Source organism: Trichomycterus rosablanca, chromosome 16, assembly GCF_030014385.1.
Source record: "Trichomycterus rosablanca isolate fTriRos1 chromosome 16, fTriRos1.hap1, whole genome shotgun sequence".
Lineage (NCBI taxonomy): Eukaryota > Metazoa > Chordata > Actinopteri > Siluriformes > Trichomycteridae > Trichomycterus > Trichomycterus rosablanca.
Genome location: NC_086003.1, coordinates 25,377,881 through 25,394,128, shown reverse-complemented (window position 1 = coordinate 25,394,128; position 16,248 = coordinate 25,377,881). Strand labels below are relative to the sequence as shown.

Here is a 16,248-nt window from a genome sequence, read left to right as displayed (position 1 = left end):
TAGAGGTTAACCATCATGTCTGGATATTTTACATTGTAATAAAAATGCCAAAGTTTTTTGGGAATGTCATTATTTACCACTACAGTCATTTTGGTGAGAACCTTGTAGAAAAGTGACCCGATGAAACCCTGGTTTCATACTGGAGATTTTTAACATAAAAACATCCTGACATAAAGCATTAAAGTTTCTGCTCTTTGCTACACACAGCTGCTAAGATCTTCATAGTTAATCACAAAAGGAAATGTAAACAACACCTTAAAGCAGCTGAAGAGTGAAACACTTTTCATGAGGAAGTGCTGTATCACTATTTAACAGTATAGTTAACAGTATATGTTAGACTGGTAACTCATTATTGAAGTCTTACCTCAAAATAGTTCCCAATGAAGAGCTGAGGTATCCGTCTATAACGTCCCATCAATAGGAGTCTATTAAATAGGAATCAATTTTTGGTTTGAAGCTGTTTGTTATTTTTTATTTATTTATTAGGATTTTCATGTCATGTTTTACACACTTTGGGTACATGACAGGTAGTTGCTGGTTATACAAGATTCATCAGTTCACAAGTTTAATGTCAAACACAGTTATGGACAATTTTGTATCTCCAGTTCACCTCACTTGCACCTCACTTGCAGTCCACTTGGACTGTGGGAGGAAACCGGAGCTCCCGGAGGAAACCCACACAGACACGGGAAGAACACGCAAATTTCACACAGAAAGGACCCAGGATTGGGGATCGAATCCAGGACCTTTTTACTGTGAGCCGACAGTGCTACCCACTTAGCCACCATGCCGCCCCGAAGCTGTTTGACAAAAAGCAAATGTGTCTTTATTTAGTGATGCACTTTCTGCAAGTTTGGGTTATTAAAGGCAGATAAGCACTGTGAGTGACTATCTGATGCACAATAACATTGCTTCTTCACAATCTTAGACAAAAACATCCAGTGTCGTTAATTTACCAGAAAAAAAAAAACAGTATCCTGCTTCTAGTCCTTCCTCACTTTTCAGCAAACATGGAATCAGTGGTTCACACTATCTTGCTAAGAGAAAAACAAAATTGTGGGAAATACAGATATTTTGCTGATGCATCAGTAATTTATTAAGACATTATCTGTATGAACTGCTGTACACAATCATTGCCTGTATCCAATTTCATGTTAAGAATATACAAAACAGTGCAGGGGAGTCTGGGTAAGTTAATGTAGTACATAATACATCGTGCTGACTGTAACAAAACAGTGAAGTGAATAAACATGTATTTAATGAGCAGACAGTTCATAGCAAAAAAGTGTTCTCAATTTGATCCAACTTAGTACATGGTTAGATTTGCAAGGTGCTGTGTTGTCCTCTGTCCTGCAAAATCTGTACTCATATAAGTTCAAACTAAGTTCCTAATTACCAGTGTTAAGCACACCAAAATAAAAAGACCATGGTTTTCTACAGGTCTTGCACACTAATGCTTTAATGTATAGTCAACAAAAGTACAAAGGTGCAGGCTCACAGGTCGCAGGTTGGAAACCCAATATCTATTTATCCATTTATCCACTGAAGTGCATAGATTTTAGCATTCTGTATTAGAACTGGGAAAGATTATTTGGCTATGCATGCCTACAACAAGAGTAATGGATAGCAAGCATTTATCTGTACTTGACACAGTTTTAAAACTGCCCTGCACTACATGAGCTAACTTTTAAACTCACCAAGTTGGGTCACGTGTACAGAAAGCATAAAAAGCGTAAAAAGGCAGAGCAGAGGTTTAGAAATGGTAAAGTCTTATTGCACAGTGGCCAAAAATAATGATAGTTACATATGCAATGCATTTGGCACACAATTTCGTTAAATTAAAGCCAAGAGACCTGCATGTGCAGTACATATATTTCTATTATATTTATATATTTTTAGAATTTATCATTAAGTTGTGCAGTGCTGTATAAAAATGCACAGTATATTTAGCAATGATATGGGAAAAAAAACACTCATTAGTGAAATTTGTCCTTGTAATAACAGATTTCAACCAAAGTAATGTTTAAAAAATGATGCCTAGTGCTTTATAATGTCTCATAGCTGCATCATTTACATTACAGCAATTTCCTAGAAGGATGTGTGTCTTGTTTGGTCAATAAAAAGGATACACAGTAAGCAAAAACCCTTGTCTCAGTATTCTAACCAGTTATCTACTTCTTTTTCTTTTGAGAAATATTTCCATTAACATGTCCAGATGTGCCACTGGAATCCTGCAGATTCTTAACACAGTCCAGTGGTCCTTTCCCCTTTAAAGCTGATGGATGTCGGTACGATCCTCCAATCCGGTCCCACAGTGTGAAATACTGACCGTAGTTATAGTCAAAGAAAAGATGGTGATCGGTGTGGTGTGCAGCTCCGTTAATATACTTCTTCAGCAGACCGGGTACCTTGTAGTCTCCATCATGAATGGAGATAGTCCATATATTAACAAACACATAGAGGCCCAGATAAAGCACCTTATGCAAGGGGAAGAGGAAGGGGTAGATGTGGTAGGGTAATCCCTGAAGAAACCCATCCACTGGGTGGAAGGCGTGGCTGGCGAACGGCGTTGGGATCTTCCAAACATGGTGAGGTTTATGGAAATGCTGCAACAATGTAGAGGAATTTTATTAGACTGTTTGTTATGAAACTAGCAGAGTGGTACAGTTGGTACAGTTGGTGCTGCACAGCATGAGTCCTGGGTTTGATCCCCAGTTTTCTCACTCAGTTGAACTAGATGTGTAAGAGTTGTGTGTGTAAATGTGTTTTTTCTTGTTGTTCTGGTGACTGTGTATGAGCCACTGCTGTTTTTGTTTGGAGGTGGGTGGGGTGGCCAAAAACCAAACAGTCTTTTAAATATATTTACATACCACTGTGTTTCGTTCACACAGAATTCATGTAAGTTTAATGTAAACAATAAATAACTGCCTCATTGTATTTTTTTAAATATGTTTATAGTAATATGCTAATTTATTTATACTTTCAGGTTTAAATTAACATGTTTTAATTTAACAGGTACACTTTATGGCTAAAGTTATTTGGACATCTGACCATGAGCTGGTTGGACATCCTATTCCAGTGGATTAGGGGCCAGAGTAAGGAGTATAGAGCAAAAGGTATGACTAAAAAACCTAAACACAATAATTATGAGGTGCATCCCCATACTTGTTCATATTGTGTAGCTGACAAGTATTCGATTACAAAGGCATGTCTTATTGCCAATCACTACAGACCCGGCTTAAGTCATAAAAACACCATTCTGACTGTTAGATCAACTCTGTGTCTGTGTGAGAGTTGGAGAGATATGGCAGTCATGACTTAAATAAGTGAAGTTAATTTGGAGTCTGCATTTGGATTGGATTTGCAAGGCTCTAGCTCTGTGATCCTTCTAAATAAATAGTGCAGTTTTATGATGTATTTTAATAGCCTTACTAAATTGCACAACCTTCATATATAGTTTTTTTTCTCAGGTTGCTGCTATTACACTTAGTCCAGTAGACAGCACATTGTTGGTTTTGGTTCACACATACAAATCCTTGGTTTACTTTCTCTCTCTCTATTATTCAACAAAGCTTTTTGGCATGGATGTAAAAAAGCACAATATTGATAAAGCATAAGTGTCATAGTGACACAGTAATAACACTTTCACTTGCCAGTGCTCCTGATGGCCAATCTGTCTGGTATTGGAGCTGGGCCTCTGGGAGAGAGGGCTGTGTCTGTCCATTCCGTGGGCTAGTCCAAACACAATCTGGACATTTTAATATTTGCTATACAGTTTGCATGTATATAAACCTGTGGTTATTTTGATTGCTGGGTGCTCTAATAGCGCTGATTAACCTTTACTTTATACCAGTTGGTGAGCTGGCACTGGTATTTTTATTTACTGGTATTTTATGGACAAGAGCAAAACAGAGAAACAACCCTCAACCAAATCTCTAAATATTAGTGTGTATTTAAGCACAGCTTATCCAGCTCGTCCTGGAGAAAGCTCTAACACCACTCGTAGAATAAATAGAGACTTTTTAATAAGAAAGTTTGATGTCTGAAAACAACACGTAAAATTTTTATAAGCAGCAACATGCAGGGTGAGTTATTCATTTCATAAACCAGACTATTCTAACTGTCTGTGTTGCTGTATGTGGTCTGCACACTTCAGGCTGCTTATAGATCCGCCTGCTCAGTGATTCTCTGTTTAGTCGAGTATTATAAACTATTATTTGATCAATAATGGCTGTTCTACTGGATGAAGTTGTATCTCCTTCTCTTTGGAGAACCCATTAGAGGTGATAAGTTTGCAGTGGCATATATTTGTTTTATTGGCATCGATAGACAGATAATAGGGTTAAACTTTATGGAACATTGATGCATGAAAGATTGTGACCACAGGCAAGTCAGTGCGCTGCTTAAATGATTACTGTGCCAAAATAGCTGCAGTTTGTTTAAATTCTTTCAGCAGAATTGCTTTACTTAAATAGTCCCTTTAAACCCAGAGTAAAAGTAATTGTCTTGACAATTGTTATTGACAAGTGTGTCTGTGCAGAAAAATCTGAATGCTGTGCCGATCTATTCCTGTTAATGCCTAGATTCTAAAATAAGTTACACATATGGATTTGATGGCTGGATGTCCCCAAGACTTTTGTCCCTATAATGTATTTTAGTGATATCACAGCATAAAGTGTGAAATTTCTTACAAACTGCACTGGCACAAATAGTGATTTTATGGCACAAACACAAATTAATTTTACCAATTTTACTAAGGTAAATGATCAACCTAGCCACTGGAGGGTGCACTTGTCAGTGCGCATTTAGGAGGGTTGCAGCAGGAATGGGATCTATTGTAAAAATAACTGTCAGAACAGGTAAGTGGACCGAAAGGATCCACTGCAGTGACGCCTAAATACAGGAGCAGCCGAAAGAAAATGAATAAATAAAACAAATTGTCAGTTATTTATATCAACCACATGCAATGAGAGCAGTATTCAACACTTTACGTGATGTATTTTCAGTGCAAATATCCACTTTAAATTTATGCACAAGTAAGTATTTATTCTAAGCACAAAAATATAATTTAATTGATAAACTACCTGATGTCGGGTTGGGGGGGTATTTATTCATGTATATACAGTATGTGCATGTTACATAAAAGATGCTGCTATTGGTTGGAAATGTTACACAATGAGTAGGTTATGGAGCTTTCAACGGTTCTCAGGAACAAACTGAATAAACAACTGCTGAACAGAAAAAAACTACAAGGAGCCATAAAAAAACTTAAACATACATGTCAGTGCACTTGGTTTAATAATCCACTAATGTAGTTCATGGAACCACAAATCGTCAGATAGGAGCATCACACAGGATTTGACAGCATGCTCTTAGACTACAGATAAGAAAGGTAGGTGAGAGGCCATCAGTCACTTGAAAGATAGACTTTGTAAAGCTGTAATTGGCACTCGGGTGGTGCAATAGGTTTAAATGTCAGTGGTGCACTATGATTAATTGGTGCCCTGTCCATTCCTGCCATTCCTGCCATAAACCCAGTGTTTCCCAGTGGAACTGGATCCACCGTGACCCTGACCAGAATAAAGTGCTTGATGAAAATGAAATGTATAAAAGAAGGCGGTGACTGTATTGACTTTGCATTAAAGTATTAATGTTATTTTTTTGTGGTGTCTGAACTTAATTTTTGGTTCTGCTCAGAGGTCCACACCTTCACACAGTGAAACAGAATATGTGTAAATTTAATTGGATATTTGCACTGGAAGTATATTTATCTAAGCCTTTAGATATGTGATCTAAAACACACTTTAATATATTAAAGTAGCTTATTATGTGGTGGAAGAAAACTAAAGTACCCGCAAAAACCTCCTGCATACATATGGTGAACATGCCAAACTTATGAAATACTGACATTTATCTTATTTTTTTTTATTATACTGTATTTCATCAGGGTTTTAGCAGAATTGTGGTTTAAAGTTATTGCACTATTTGTACTAGAGGCAGAAAATGTTAACTAAGGGGAAATAACAACATTGTTTTGAATTAAAGTGGCTGCTAAATAATAATAATCTAATAGTATAACCCACCCACCCCCCAAAACGTAACTGCCACCAAATTCAAATGAAATGTTCAGATAAAAAAATCTAAGGATTTACCTTATAGATCAGTTTGTGATGGAGGATCCGGTGTATCCAGTAGATGCACATATCAGTGAAAAAGAGAAAGGAAAACATGCTAAAGATCAGCCCAGGCCAACCTGAACAAAAAAGAACACAGGGAGAATCAAACCAGGCTAAAATATCTGGAGAATAAAATCAAATAGAAAAACACCAGAGATGAGCAGACGGACCTCTGAATGTGGCAGTGTGTTACGCTGCTACGTAGAAAGGTAAATACACTTCCTTTCACATCCATACTGAAATCTGGAGTAGCCAATGGGAGGAAGCCAAAGTACACATAGACAGCCCATGCAGACATGAGTAGAAGATGTAAAACGCATGGAGGATGACATGATGTGAGGATTGAACTCTCCAGGATCCATGTTGGCGTGTGACAACACCACTACCTGCTATGAACCCACTGAACCCTGGATCAAGTGTATCAGGTGCAACAGTGTTGCTGAGATTTTATTCACAGTATACATTTATTGTGACTGTGATGTTGCTAGAGCTCGAATAGACACAGAAACAAAAGCTTTTGTTTATTAATCTTCAATATACAATATGATTTAATCCACTGTGGACAGCACAACATTTAAGAAAAAAAAAACTAAAGTGGGTATCTGTGTCTGTATCTAAGCCTTCTTCAGATATGCGCTCTAAACGCACCTTAATCTATTTAAGTAGCCATTTTTGTGGTGGGGAAAAAACTGGAGTACCAGTAAAAACCTCCTGCAAACATATGGTGAACATGCCAAACTCCTGAAAGACTGAGACTAGAGGCAAGGTTTCATTGATGTTCTGTCAGTATCACCATGAGCAAAAATAATACACAGAGCTTGAATGTACACAGAAACAAAAGCTTTTGTTTATTAATTTTCAATATACGATGTGGTTTAATCCTCTGTGGGCGTTTCTGACAGCACAACATTTGACATTCTCAGCTCAGCAGTGACACTGATGTGTTCTAAAATCACATTAACACTAATACACTTGATGCACTCATAACAGCTCCTAAAGTATGCAGACACCTGACTGTGAGCTTGTTGGATACATTTACTTTTACTGCATTTTTGCAGAGGCTTTTATCCAAAGGTACTTACAATTATGGCAAAGTGAGAGTGGCGGGGCTTGAACCGGCAACCTTACGAGTCCAGTACAGCTGAGCTACCACTGCCTCTTCATGTAGTTTACCCCTTTATCGTGGGTTTAGAGTCTGTTCACATTTTTAAGCCCTGCTTTTGCTTTGTGAACAGCAGCACACTTCAGAGCTTCAGCCTCCACTCCTTTGGAAAGCTTTTCACTAGATTTTTGAAGAGCTTTTGAAATGTTTCAAAATAAATTTCTTTTCAAATAATACATGGGTTCACTATTGCTTTACACCAGTCCAGAGCATACCTGGTCTTCAGCATGGTGATCCTGCCTGGCCATGAAAACCCAACAAATGAAGAGAGACGCTAATGTTGTTTCCAGAAACATGCTGACACTAAGGGCCAGACAATTTAACATTTCAAGCACTGGAGCACTCCAATTGTGTGTGCTTGTGATAATTACTGAATGAATGTTCTTCAAAGTTGAGCTGTTGTTGTGTCTAGAATTTTTCTTTTTAGGATAACAGATGAATATGAATACTTTGTGCCATGTATGTTTTTTTCTGCATGTTCAAAGGTTCTAGAATTATTAACTGCACTGGAACTATAGTTATCAGCTTTGGCACAAATGAAACTCTCTGAAGTCAGAATTATCCCCAAGAAAAACTAACTATGAAATCAGTGCTTTACCGAGTGATGATTCACTGACGCTATCGTAGAGCTTGCTGTAGCCTCGCACTTCAGCAAAGAAGAGTGCGACTGTGGGGAAGCTGATCCATGGTAAAGCAGTCAGAGCATACTTTATTTCACGTTGCACCTGGTTCTGTGAACACAAAAAAATACATCATGTGTTTGGAAATGTAGTTTTATATTCAAGAGGCACTTTAGGTATTCACAACCTAATGTCTGTCCAGTGCAGCTGTAAAGTGGCCGATTATCACAGACAAAAGAGTCTTACCATTTTTATTTTGTGCTGAAAAGACTACTAACCAATAACTCACAAAGGAAATATGTGGGACTTGCTGAAAAGCATTAACATACACTGAAAATTCAAAACTACTCAGATTATTTTTGTTTAATGTACAGTGTGATGTGCTAATCATAAAGACAAAAATATCAGGAGCAGGGGGCTTCTGTTTTGCACAGTAACCTCCAAGACCATGCAAGTGTAAAGTTTACTTGACTTTGTACAATGTTCCCTGGTGATTCTTAGATTAAATCGAGTCATTTGGGTTTTCTTCCTGACCTTGACACAAGACCACTGTTTCATCTATGTTTCAATGTTAATAATCAAGACAGTCATATTTATATGGGTACATAGAAGTCATCGGTTTTGTTAATCAGGCCATGTCACAAAGTTATAGAACTTTCTAGACCACTATGATAATTACATAGCTTTAGTGTGTATATATTTGACCCAGTAGATTTGATCATATTTATAGAACCCACAATAAACATGAAACATTTTACTAGGACAAATTATGTGTTTTCATAGAACAACAATAATAAGAAACCTGGCATAAACGTGTATGACTACAGATGATCAGTGTAGAATCACCACCTGCAGAGCTTCTTCCAAAGCTACATGAGCATTCAGTTTTTGCATGTCTTAATGTTAATAAAAGGAGATAATAATGATGTAAATAATGATAATGAATAATTAATGACCTCCAAAAACTGAGGGTGCTTCGTTAGACTGTGGTCAAAGATGAAATAGTAGTTCAAAGCCCCCAGAACAAGGTACAAAATCACAGCGCCAAGGTTGGTCACCACCAGCAATCCGATGATCTGTCGAAGAGACTCATCTTCAGGCCATGAGGACGGGTAGATGTATGGGGTGAAGAAATGAGAGTCTGCGAAATTTAGTACAAGGTCCATAATGCAACCTGCGGGAGAGAAGAACCTTCTTAGTGGAAGTTAAATGGCTTTCCTGCAGCGAACTTTGATTTAGCTTCAGTGATTAACAAGTATATGTTTATTTGTGTATATTATAATTACAATGTTATAATTAATCAATAATATCACAGCTGATGACTGATTAATGGAAACTTATATAAGACTGTCTGTCCTACCTGATCAGGTGCTGGAGTTCACTTCACTCAGCTGCCATCAGCTTTTGCTGCTCACAACACGGCAGAACGAGCTCTGATTGGTCACTGGCGTTACACAAAAGCAGCCAATAGCGCTCGACCTGCTCACGACACAAGGCACTTCCCTAGATTTCATTGGTCAAATCCTTGGTCTGATCATGGCGTTACAGTAGTGAAAGGAAAGTCCTGATTATGCACGACGCGCTGTGGTAGTGCACTAGTTTTACCATCTGTTTAGTGCGATTTGAGACACTGCACACATACTTAACATTAAAACCACCTCCTTGTTTAGACACAATGTCCATTTTATCAGCTCCACTTACCATATAGAAGCACTCTGTAGTTCTACAATTACTGACTGTAGTCCATCTGTTTCTTTGCATGCTTTATTAGCCCCCTTTCATGCTATTCCTCAATAGTTAGGACCCACACAGGACCCCCACAGAGCAGGTATTATTTAGGTGGTGGATCATTCTCAGCACTGCAGTGACACTGACATGGTGGGGGTGTGTTAGTGTGTGTTGTGCTGGTATGAGTGGATCAGACACAGCAGCACTGCTGGAGTTTTTAAACACCTCACTGTCACTGCTGGACTGAGAATAGTCCACCAACCAAAAATATCTAGCCAACAGCGCCCCGTGGGCAGCGTCCTGTGACCACTGATGAAGGTCTAGAAGATGACCAACTCAAACAGCAGCAATAGATGAGCGATCGTCTTTACATCTACAAGGTGGACCAACTAGGTAGGAGTGTCTAATAGAGTGGACAGTGAGTGGACACGGTATTTAAAAACTCCAGCAGCGCTGCTGTGTCTGATCCACTCATACCAGCACAACACACACTAACACACCACCACCATGTCAGTGTCACTGCAGTGCTGAGAATGATCCACCACCCAAATAATACCTGCTCTGTGGTGGTCCTGTGGGGGTCCTGATTATTGAAGAGCAGGGTGAAAGCAGGCTAAAAAAAAGTATGTAGAGAAAAAGATGGACTACAGTCAGTAATTGTAGAACTACAAAGTGCTTCTATATGGTAAGTGGAGCTGATACAATGGACAGTGAGAGTAGAAACAAGGAGGTGGTTTTAATGTTATGGCTGATAGGTGTATAAACACATTTACGACCACACACAACCAACTTAACTAAGTGACTGTATTACTTGCATATTTGCACAAAATTGCATGTTTACACCTTACTCGTTTTATATCTCTGCTGCTATAAAAACCCTATGCTGCTAACTGTATATCAGAACATGTTTGTTTTTTACCTCACTTATCATTCCCTCAGTACCATGTACTGGCCAAAGCTACACTTTTCTCTAGTCTTGTCTCCTTTAATTACTTTTAGATTAGAAATCTATTTAGATTAGAAATCTATCTATTAGCAGTCTCTTGTATTTATTGTAGGCCTTTTTGTATTTATCATGATGTGTTTTATTTGCACTGTGTATATTGATGTCTTGCACTTTGTGTTCTGTGTTGCACCCTGGTCCTGGAGGAACGTTGTTTCGTTTCGATATGAATATAAACCCTCTCCTCCTCCTGCAGATATATAAATTGATGTAAATCCAAAAAGACCAGATTGTAATGAGTGTACAACCAAAATCACACCAACAAACCTGAACAGGTGTTAATTATTCCAGGTTATACATGTAACAGTAAGTGATCAGTTAGATCATTTCTAGTTGATGCTTTTTCTAAAATGAGTTGGTCTCACCATTAGTACTTGCTCCTTTAATGCACTCAACGCTAGATTATTCACAGACACTATTTTATAAACGTGTGATTATCTATTCTGTATACTCAACTCAACTCAAAAGACGCTTTATTGGTATGACAAATAAGGACATTCGTATTGCCAAAGCTCAGTTACAGAGAAATAATAAAAATAAAAATAAGAACAAATATATACAAAACAAAACATATAATAGACTTATATATTATATATGAGTATATTATATATTATTAGATATAATATATTAGTATACTAATATATGTGCTTTATAAATCCAAATCTGTAAACCTTTTTGTCTATTGGTCAGGAGTAGAAATACGTCGTCAACAAGCGACAAACAAAGCGACTATGCTAGTGTGATTGTTTTCCCTACCTGTTTTCTGGCACTTGTCAACCTACTGTGATATTATTGGCTAACAAACGTATTCACCCCGCAGTAACGGTTAAGTAGTAGCCAATCGCAACGCAGGAGGCGGGATTTGTCAGAAAACGGGTGTAGAAATAACAGCAGCCGAGTGCTACTGTGAGTTGAGACAGAAGGTAAGTTATTATAACAGATTAAGTAGTTTGAAGGCGATGTGGTGCATTATAGTAACACTGTGTATGAGAGAAGTAGGGAGGTGGTATTTATAGTGAATTTCGGTATAATAATGTAACTTGTAGTGTCGGGTGTGTGATCTACAGCAGGGTGATGGACAGTGAGGTTCAGAGAGATGGAAGAGTTCTGGACTTAACTGATGATGCTTGGAGAGAAGATCGGTTACCTTATGAAGACGTGACCATTCCTCTGGTAATTGTACAGCTACTCAACACACACATACACACACACATACACACACACATATAGACAGTAGTGCTGGTAAATCCGGTTCATTTTATGGACTCGGGTTAATCTGAGTCACTCAGTAATGTGATCCGGTTCACTTGAGTCACTTGTACTGACATTCTGATTGCGATTGATTTACTGCATGAAAATGCATCCAAATATCACTTTTCTTCTGTGCACTCATCTTCTGTAAATCAATCCTTCTCTCTTAATTCTCTTGTAAATCAATCCTTCTATCTTAATTCTCTTGGCACCTCAAACTTCTCCTGTCAGTGACAAGTTGACACTTTTTTCTAAGTGGAATCTTGATCATGGGGGAGAGGGGGGTGGACTCACCTACCAATCAGATGGGTTATACAGTGGCGTCTCCTGCCAAATCTCTCAGGGGGGACAATTGTTGCGATGATGGCCAAGGTGACCCATTCAATGGGTGAATTACAGCTTAAATAATTAACATCTTAAGTCGTCTGTCAGTTTGCCCTCACAAATAACTTTGAACATGGAGAGAGACCAGCTTTACCATTAATCATAAAATTAAGTAAAGCTCTCACCCTAACAATTTAATTCAGTCATCATCAGCATTTTATTTTAGGTGCTAGCTGCTCCAATTAGGGTTGTCAGAACTGGAAATAAGGAACACCCTGGGCTGACGGGCTGACGGAAGGCATAGGGTGAGGGGTGAGATGGCGGGTGTTTGCGGGAGTGGGGTGTAGGCGGTTAGGGTTGCACCTATAAAAAATATAACGGGTCTTACACCGTCATGGGAACATGATCAAAATGTTTTATTTAGGCTGTTTAACATTTATTATTTTCATTCTTTATAATAATGAATCAGAATCATATTTTAGACCAAACAACATAAAGAACATCATGTAACCTTTTTTCTCAATAGTGCAAACAACATTTGTACATAATCCATCTTCACACTGACATGCAGCCCCGGTTCTGGACTGCGTTGCTTAGGGGGCAGTGAGAAAAGTACCGGCCCTGCTTGTTACTTCACTTTCGCCCTACACACGGCGTTACTAAGACTAAAAGTGAACACTACTTAAAATAATAACCAAACACTTTCTAATTCCCACGGTAGCAGCAGTTTCCTTCTGTTTCATACATAACACCCTGTCTCAGTCTAATCTGCAGCGTTCCCATTGATAAAAATACGGAACATCACCTTTAGTTTCCAAATTAGGAACGATTACGTGTGACGCAGGCACATAAGTGCGTGCCCCCCCGGAAGTCATTCAAAATGCATTACAGCGCCTGCAGTACGAAAAAAAGAGCTTTATCATGAGAGTCTGTGAGAGCAATCTGGGGCGATTTTCAGTTAGACTGCAGTTGCCCCAAAAGGGGCGGTACTGTACGGAACAGAGCTCGACGCTGATTGGACTACGATATTCCGAGGCAAGACAGACAGAACAGTCACAGCTAGTTTAACACTGGTTGAATGTGATAGAAAAATTTCTTCCTTTTCGCCCTTTGGTGGTGCGTCGCCCGATCACCCTAATGAACGAGCTGCCCCTGGGGTTATAATAAAATATATAACTATGTTTTGCTAAAAAAAAATATGCTGCATTACTAATCTGTATCACTAGGAGCATAACTAGGAGCTCATGGGCCCCAGTGCAAAAAAATTTTGGGCCCCCTCAACAAATTATATATATATATATACTGTATATGCTGCATGCTGATAGCTGATCAGAATGAATTAAAGGTAGGTGAAATTAAATTAAAGTGAGTGGTTGAGTTCATGTAGTGGAGGGCCCCCCTCCCTGCCATGGGCCCCAGTGCACTTGACCCCCCCCCCCCCTGCCCCCCCATAGTTACGCCCCTGGTACCACTACTACTGATAATAATAATAATAATAATAATAGCATGTGCATAAAATCAGCCACATAACGAACACCAGTGTGTTTAACTGCTTGTTTATTGGAATATTTAACTTATTACTTAGACTCACGGACTGGAGTGAAGTCGGTTCAGCCAAATCACAGACTGCAGTGTTTCCAGTGAGTCTGCTCACTCGTCTTGTGTACTTAGCAGCAGCTCAGAGGACTCATAGGATCCGGGTTCATTGAGATTTCGGACTCGTGATTCCTGATTCAGTACAAGTGATTCAGTTCGAATCATTAACCCGGGTGATTCAGGAACCGCCCAGCGCTAATAGACAGAGACTCTACAATACCACAACTATTAGGAATCAAATACAACCATAATAATGTTGTACATCCCATTGGCTTCTCTTTTTTAGCTATACCTCCCACCACTGTTCTGGGAAGGCTTTCCACCAGATTTTGTAGTGTGTCTGGGAATTTTTGCCCATTCAGTAGAAAATAAACATTTGTCAGATAAAGCCTAATGTTAGATAGCTATGTCTGTTTGTTTATTAGGATTTTAACGTCATGTTTTACACTTTGGTTACATTCATGACAGGAATGATAGTTACTCAATACACAAGGTTAATCAGTTCACAAGTTTATATCAAACACAGTCATGGGCAATTCAGTGTCTCCAATTCACCTCACTTGCATGTCTTTGGACTGTGGGAGGAAACCGGAGCATCTGGAGGAAACCCACACAGACACGGGGAGAACATGCAAACTCCAGACAGAAAGGACCCAGACCGCCCCAACTGGGGATCGAACCCAAGACCTTCTTGCTGAGGCAACAGTGCTAACCAGTGAGCCAGGGTGTCGCCCAGCTATGTCTGACTTGTAATCAACCATCCAGTTAATCACAAAGGTGTTCAGTGTGGTAAAGTGATGTGGCTTTGTGCAGCCTGCTAAAACCATGTCTTTATGGACCCTGCTTTATTCACAGGCGCACAGCCATGCTGAACCATTTAAGGTGCTTCCCCAAACTGCCTCTATTGAGTCAAATGCACAATGCTTATTTTATATTATTCAGTAAATGACTATTTAGCAACGGGTTGGGATAAAAACACCTGAACTCAATAATGTGTGTTCACATATATTTCGCCAAAGCAACTGAACCCTCCATATTCCTTCTCCTTTTTGTCTCTTCCCCGTTAGAGGTTGTCACAGCGGATCATTTGTCCCCATCTTGCCCTGTCCTGAACATCCTGCTGTTACACCACTTACCTACATGTCCTCCCTCACCACATCCATAAACCTCCTCCTGCCTGGTGGCTCCATCTCAATTCTGCCTCCCTAACTCGATCTCAAAAATATCTTACTTACATCATCCATCTAATAAATCTGGAGCTCATACATTTGTACTAATTACTTTTGTCTCTCTCTTTACTTTAGAGTGAACTTCCAGAAGCAGAACAGGATAACGGCGGATCAACTGAATCTGTCAAGGAGCAAGAAATGAAGTGGTCTGATTTGGCCCTACAAAGTCTGCATGAGAACACTCCAAACACCGGGACATAACATATAAAGGAACGTTTTATTATTTTATTAGTTGTTTATTTGGACATATTGTGGGTTTTGCTGCTGATGTAGCCTCTGGGATTTTGGAATAAATTATGCTGTGAAAATGCTTTAAATGTCTGAGCTTTTTTTTGTTTGTTTAATGTGTAGACTGATCACAATTGCAGTAATTTAGGAATAATATGATCATTTAAGATGACTTAATTTGTTCATATTTCTACTTTGTAATTAGCAAATTCCTTACAAGTGATTTACTTAGCATAAAACATTATGCCATCATATTTCATCATTCTTTGTTTAAGGCCTTTAAGCTATAAACTATTGGTAACTTTTTTGTTTATTACGGTTATTTATTTATTTTTTGTAAAACTTGACTAATGAGAATGTATTTAGGTAATTCAGATTTTTTTAAAAGGTTCACTTTAGGAGTAGTGATAATTTATGTGTTTTAAGGGTATTGGCTAATTGGTGTATTAAGAAGGCAAGACTATTAGGCTGGTAATCTTTACATAAATAAACAGAGAGCAAGAATTAAATGTTTGTAGCCTTTAAAACTAAACACTAAACTAAACTAAAAACCAAATCTGAATAGCATAATTCCACATTATATATGTATAAATAAGTAAATTGTGTTGTCCGGAAAATATTGTAATTTTTTTAGTTGTCATCGTATAAGCAGAATAAAGCATGGTAACAGTATTTGCCATTTTAGGTAAACAATCCACAATTAGCTTCAGGGGCTCGTCACACTATCTTATTAATGAATATTTTCTAACAACATGTCTCAGCATACTTTATTCCATAAATATTATTTATTAATAAAACAAAACTGTAGGATACTACAGAATAAATGTACCAAGTAAAATTAGCAAGGTGACTTGCCAACGGGCACATCAGACTAATAAACCCTAAAATAACATAATTAAACATTATTATTTAATGTCTCTGTGTGTAGTTT

At 38.4% G+C, this 16,248-nt stretch overlaps 2 protein-coding genes across 3 annotated transcripts; one reads left to right on the top strand and one right to left on the bottom strand.

Annotated features, from left to right (window-relative positions):
- Positions 1-1,072: 1,072 nt before the first annotated feature.
- sc5d (sterol-C5-desaturase) lies at positions 1,073-9,606 on the bottom strand. Its single transcript, XM_063011995.1, has 5 exons — positions 9,319-9,606; positions 8,915-9,132; positions 7,937-8,069; positions 6,153-6,253; positions 1,073-2,606 (listed from the first exon to the last, which is right to left on the bottom strand). Exons 2-5 carry the CDS (start codon positions 9,122-9,124, stop codon positions 2,172-2,174), a joined length of 879 nt encoding a protein of 292 aa, XP_062868065.1. The 5' UTR covers positions 9,125-9,132; positions 9,319-9,606; the 3' UTR covers positions 1,073-2,171.
- A 1,909-nt stretch (positions 9,607-11,515) lies between these two features.
- On the top strand, positions 11,516-15,399 carry anapc13 (anaphase promoting complex subunit 13). Of its 2 annotated transcripts, none has more exons than XM_063011887.1 (3): positions 11,516-11,612; positions 11,757-11,862; positions 15,165-15,399. In XM_063011887.1, the coding sequence occupies exons 2-3, from the start codon at positions 11,764-11,766 to the stop codon at positions 15,288-15,290; spliced, it is 225 nt and encodes a 74-aa protein (XP_062867957.1). In that variant the 5' UTR covers positions 11,516-11,612; positions 11,757-11,763; the 3' UTR covers positions 15,291-15,399. The 2 variants fall into 2 exon arrangements, with proteins under 2 accessions (XP_062867957.1, XP_062867958.1); XM_063011888.1 differs by having other exon boundaries at positions 11,572-11,612; positions 11,736-11,862.
- Positions 15,400-16,248: the final 849 nt, after the last annotated feature.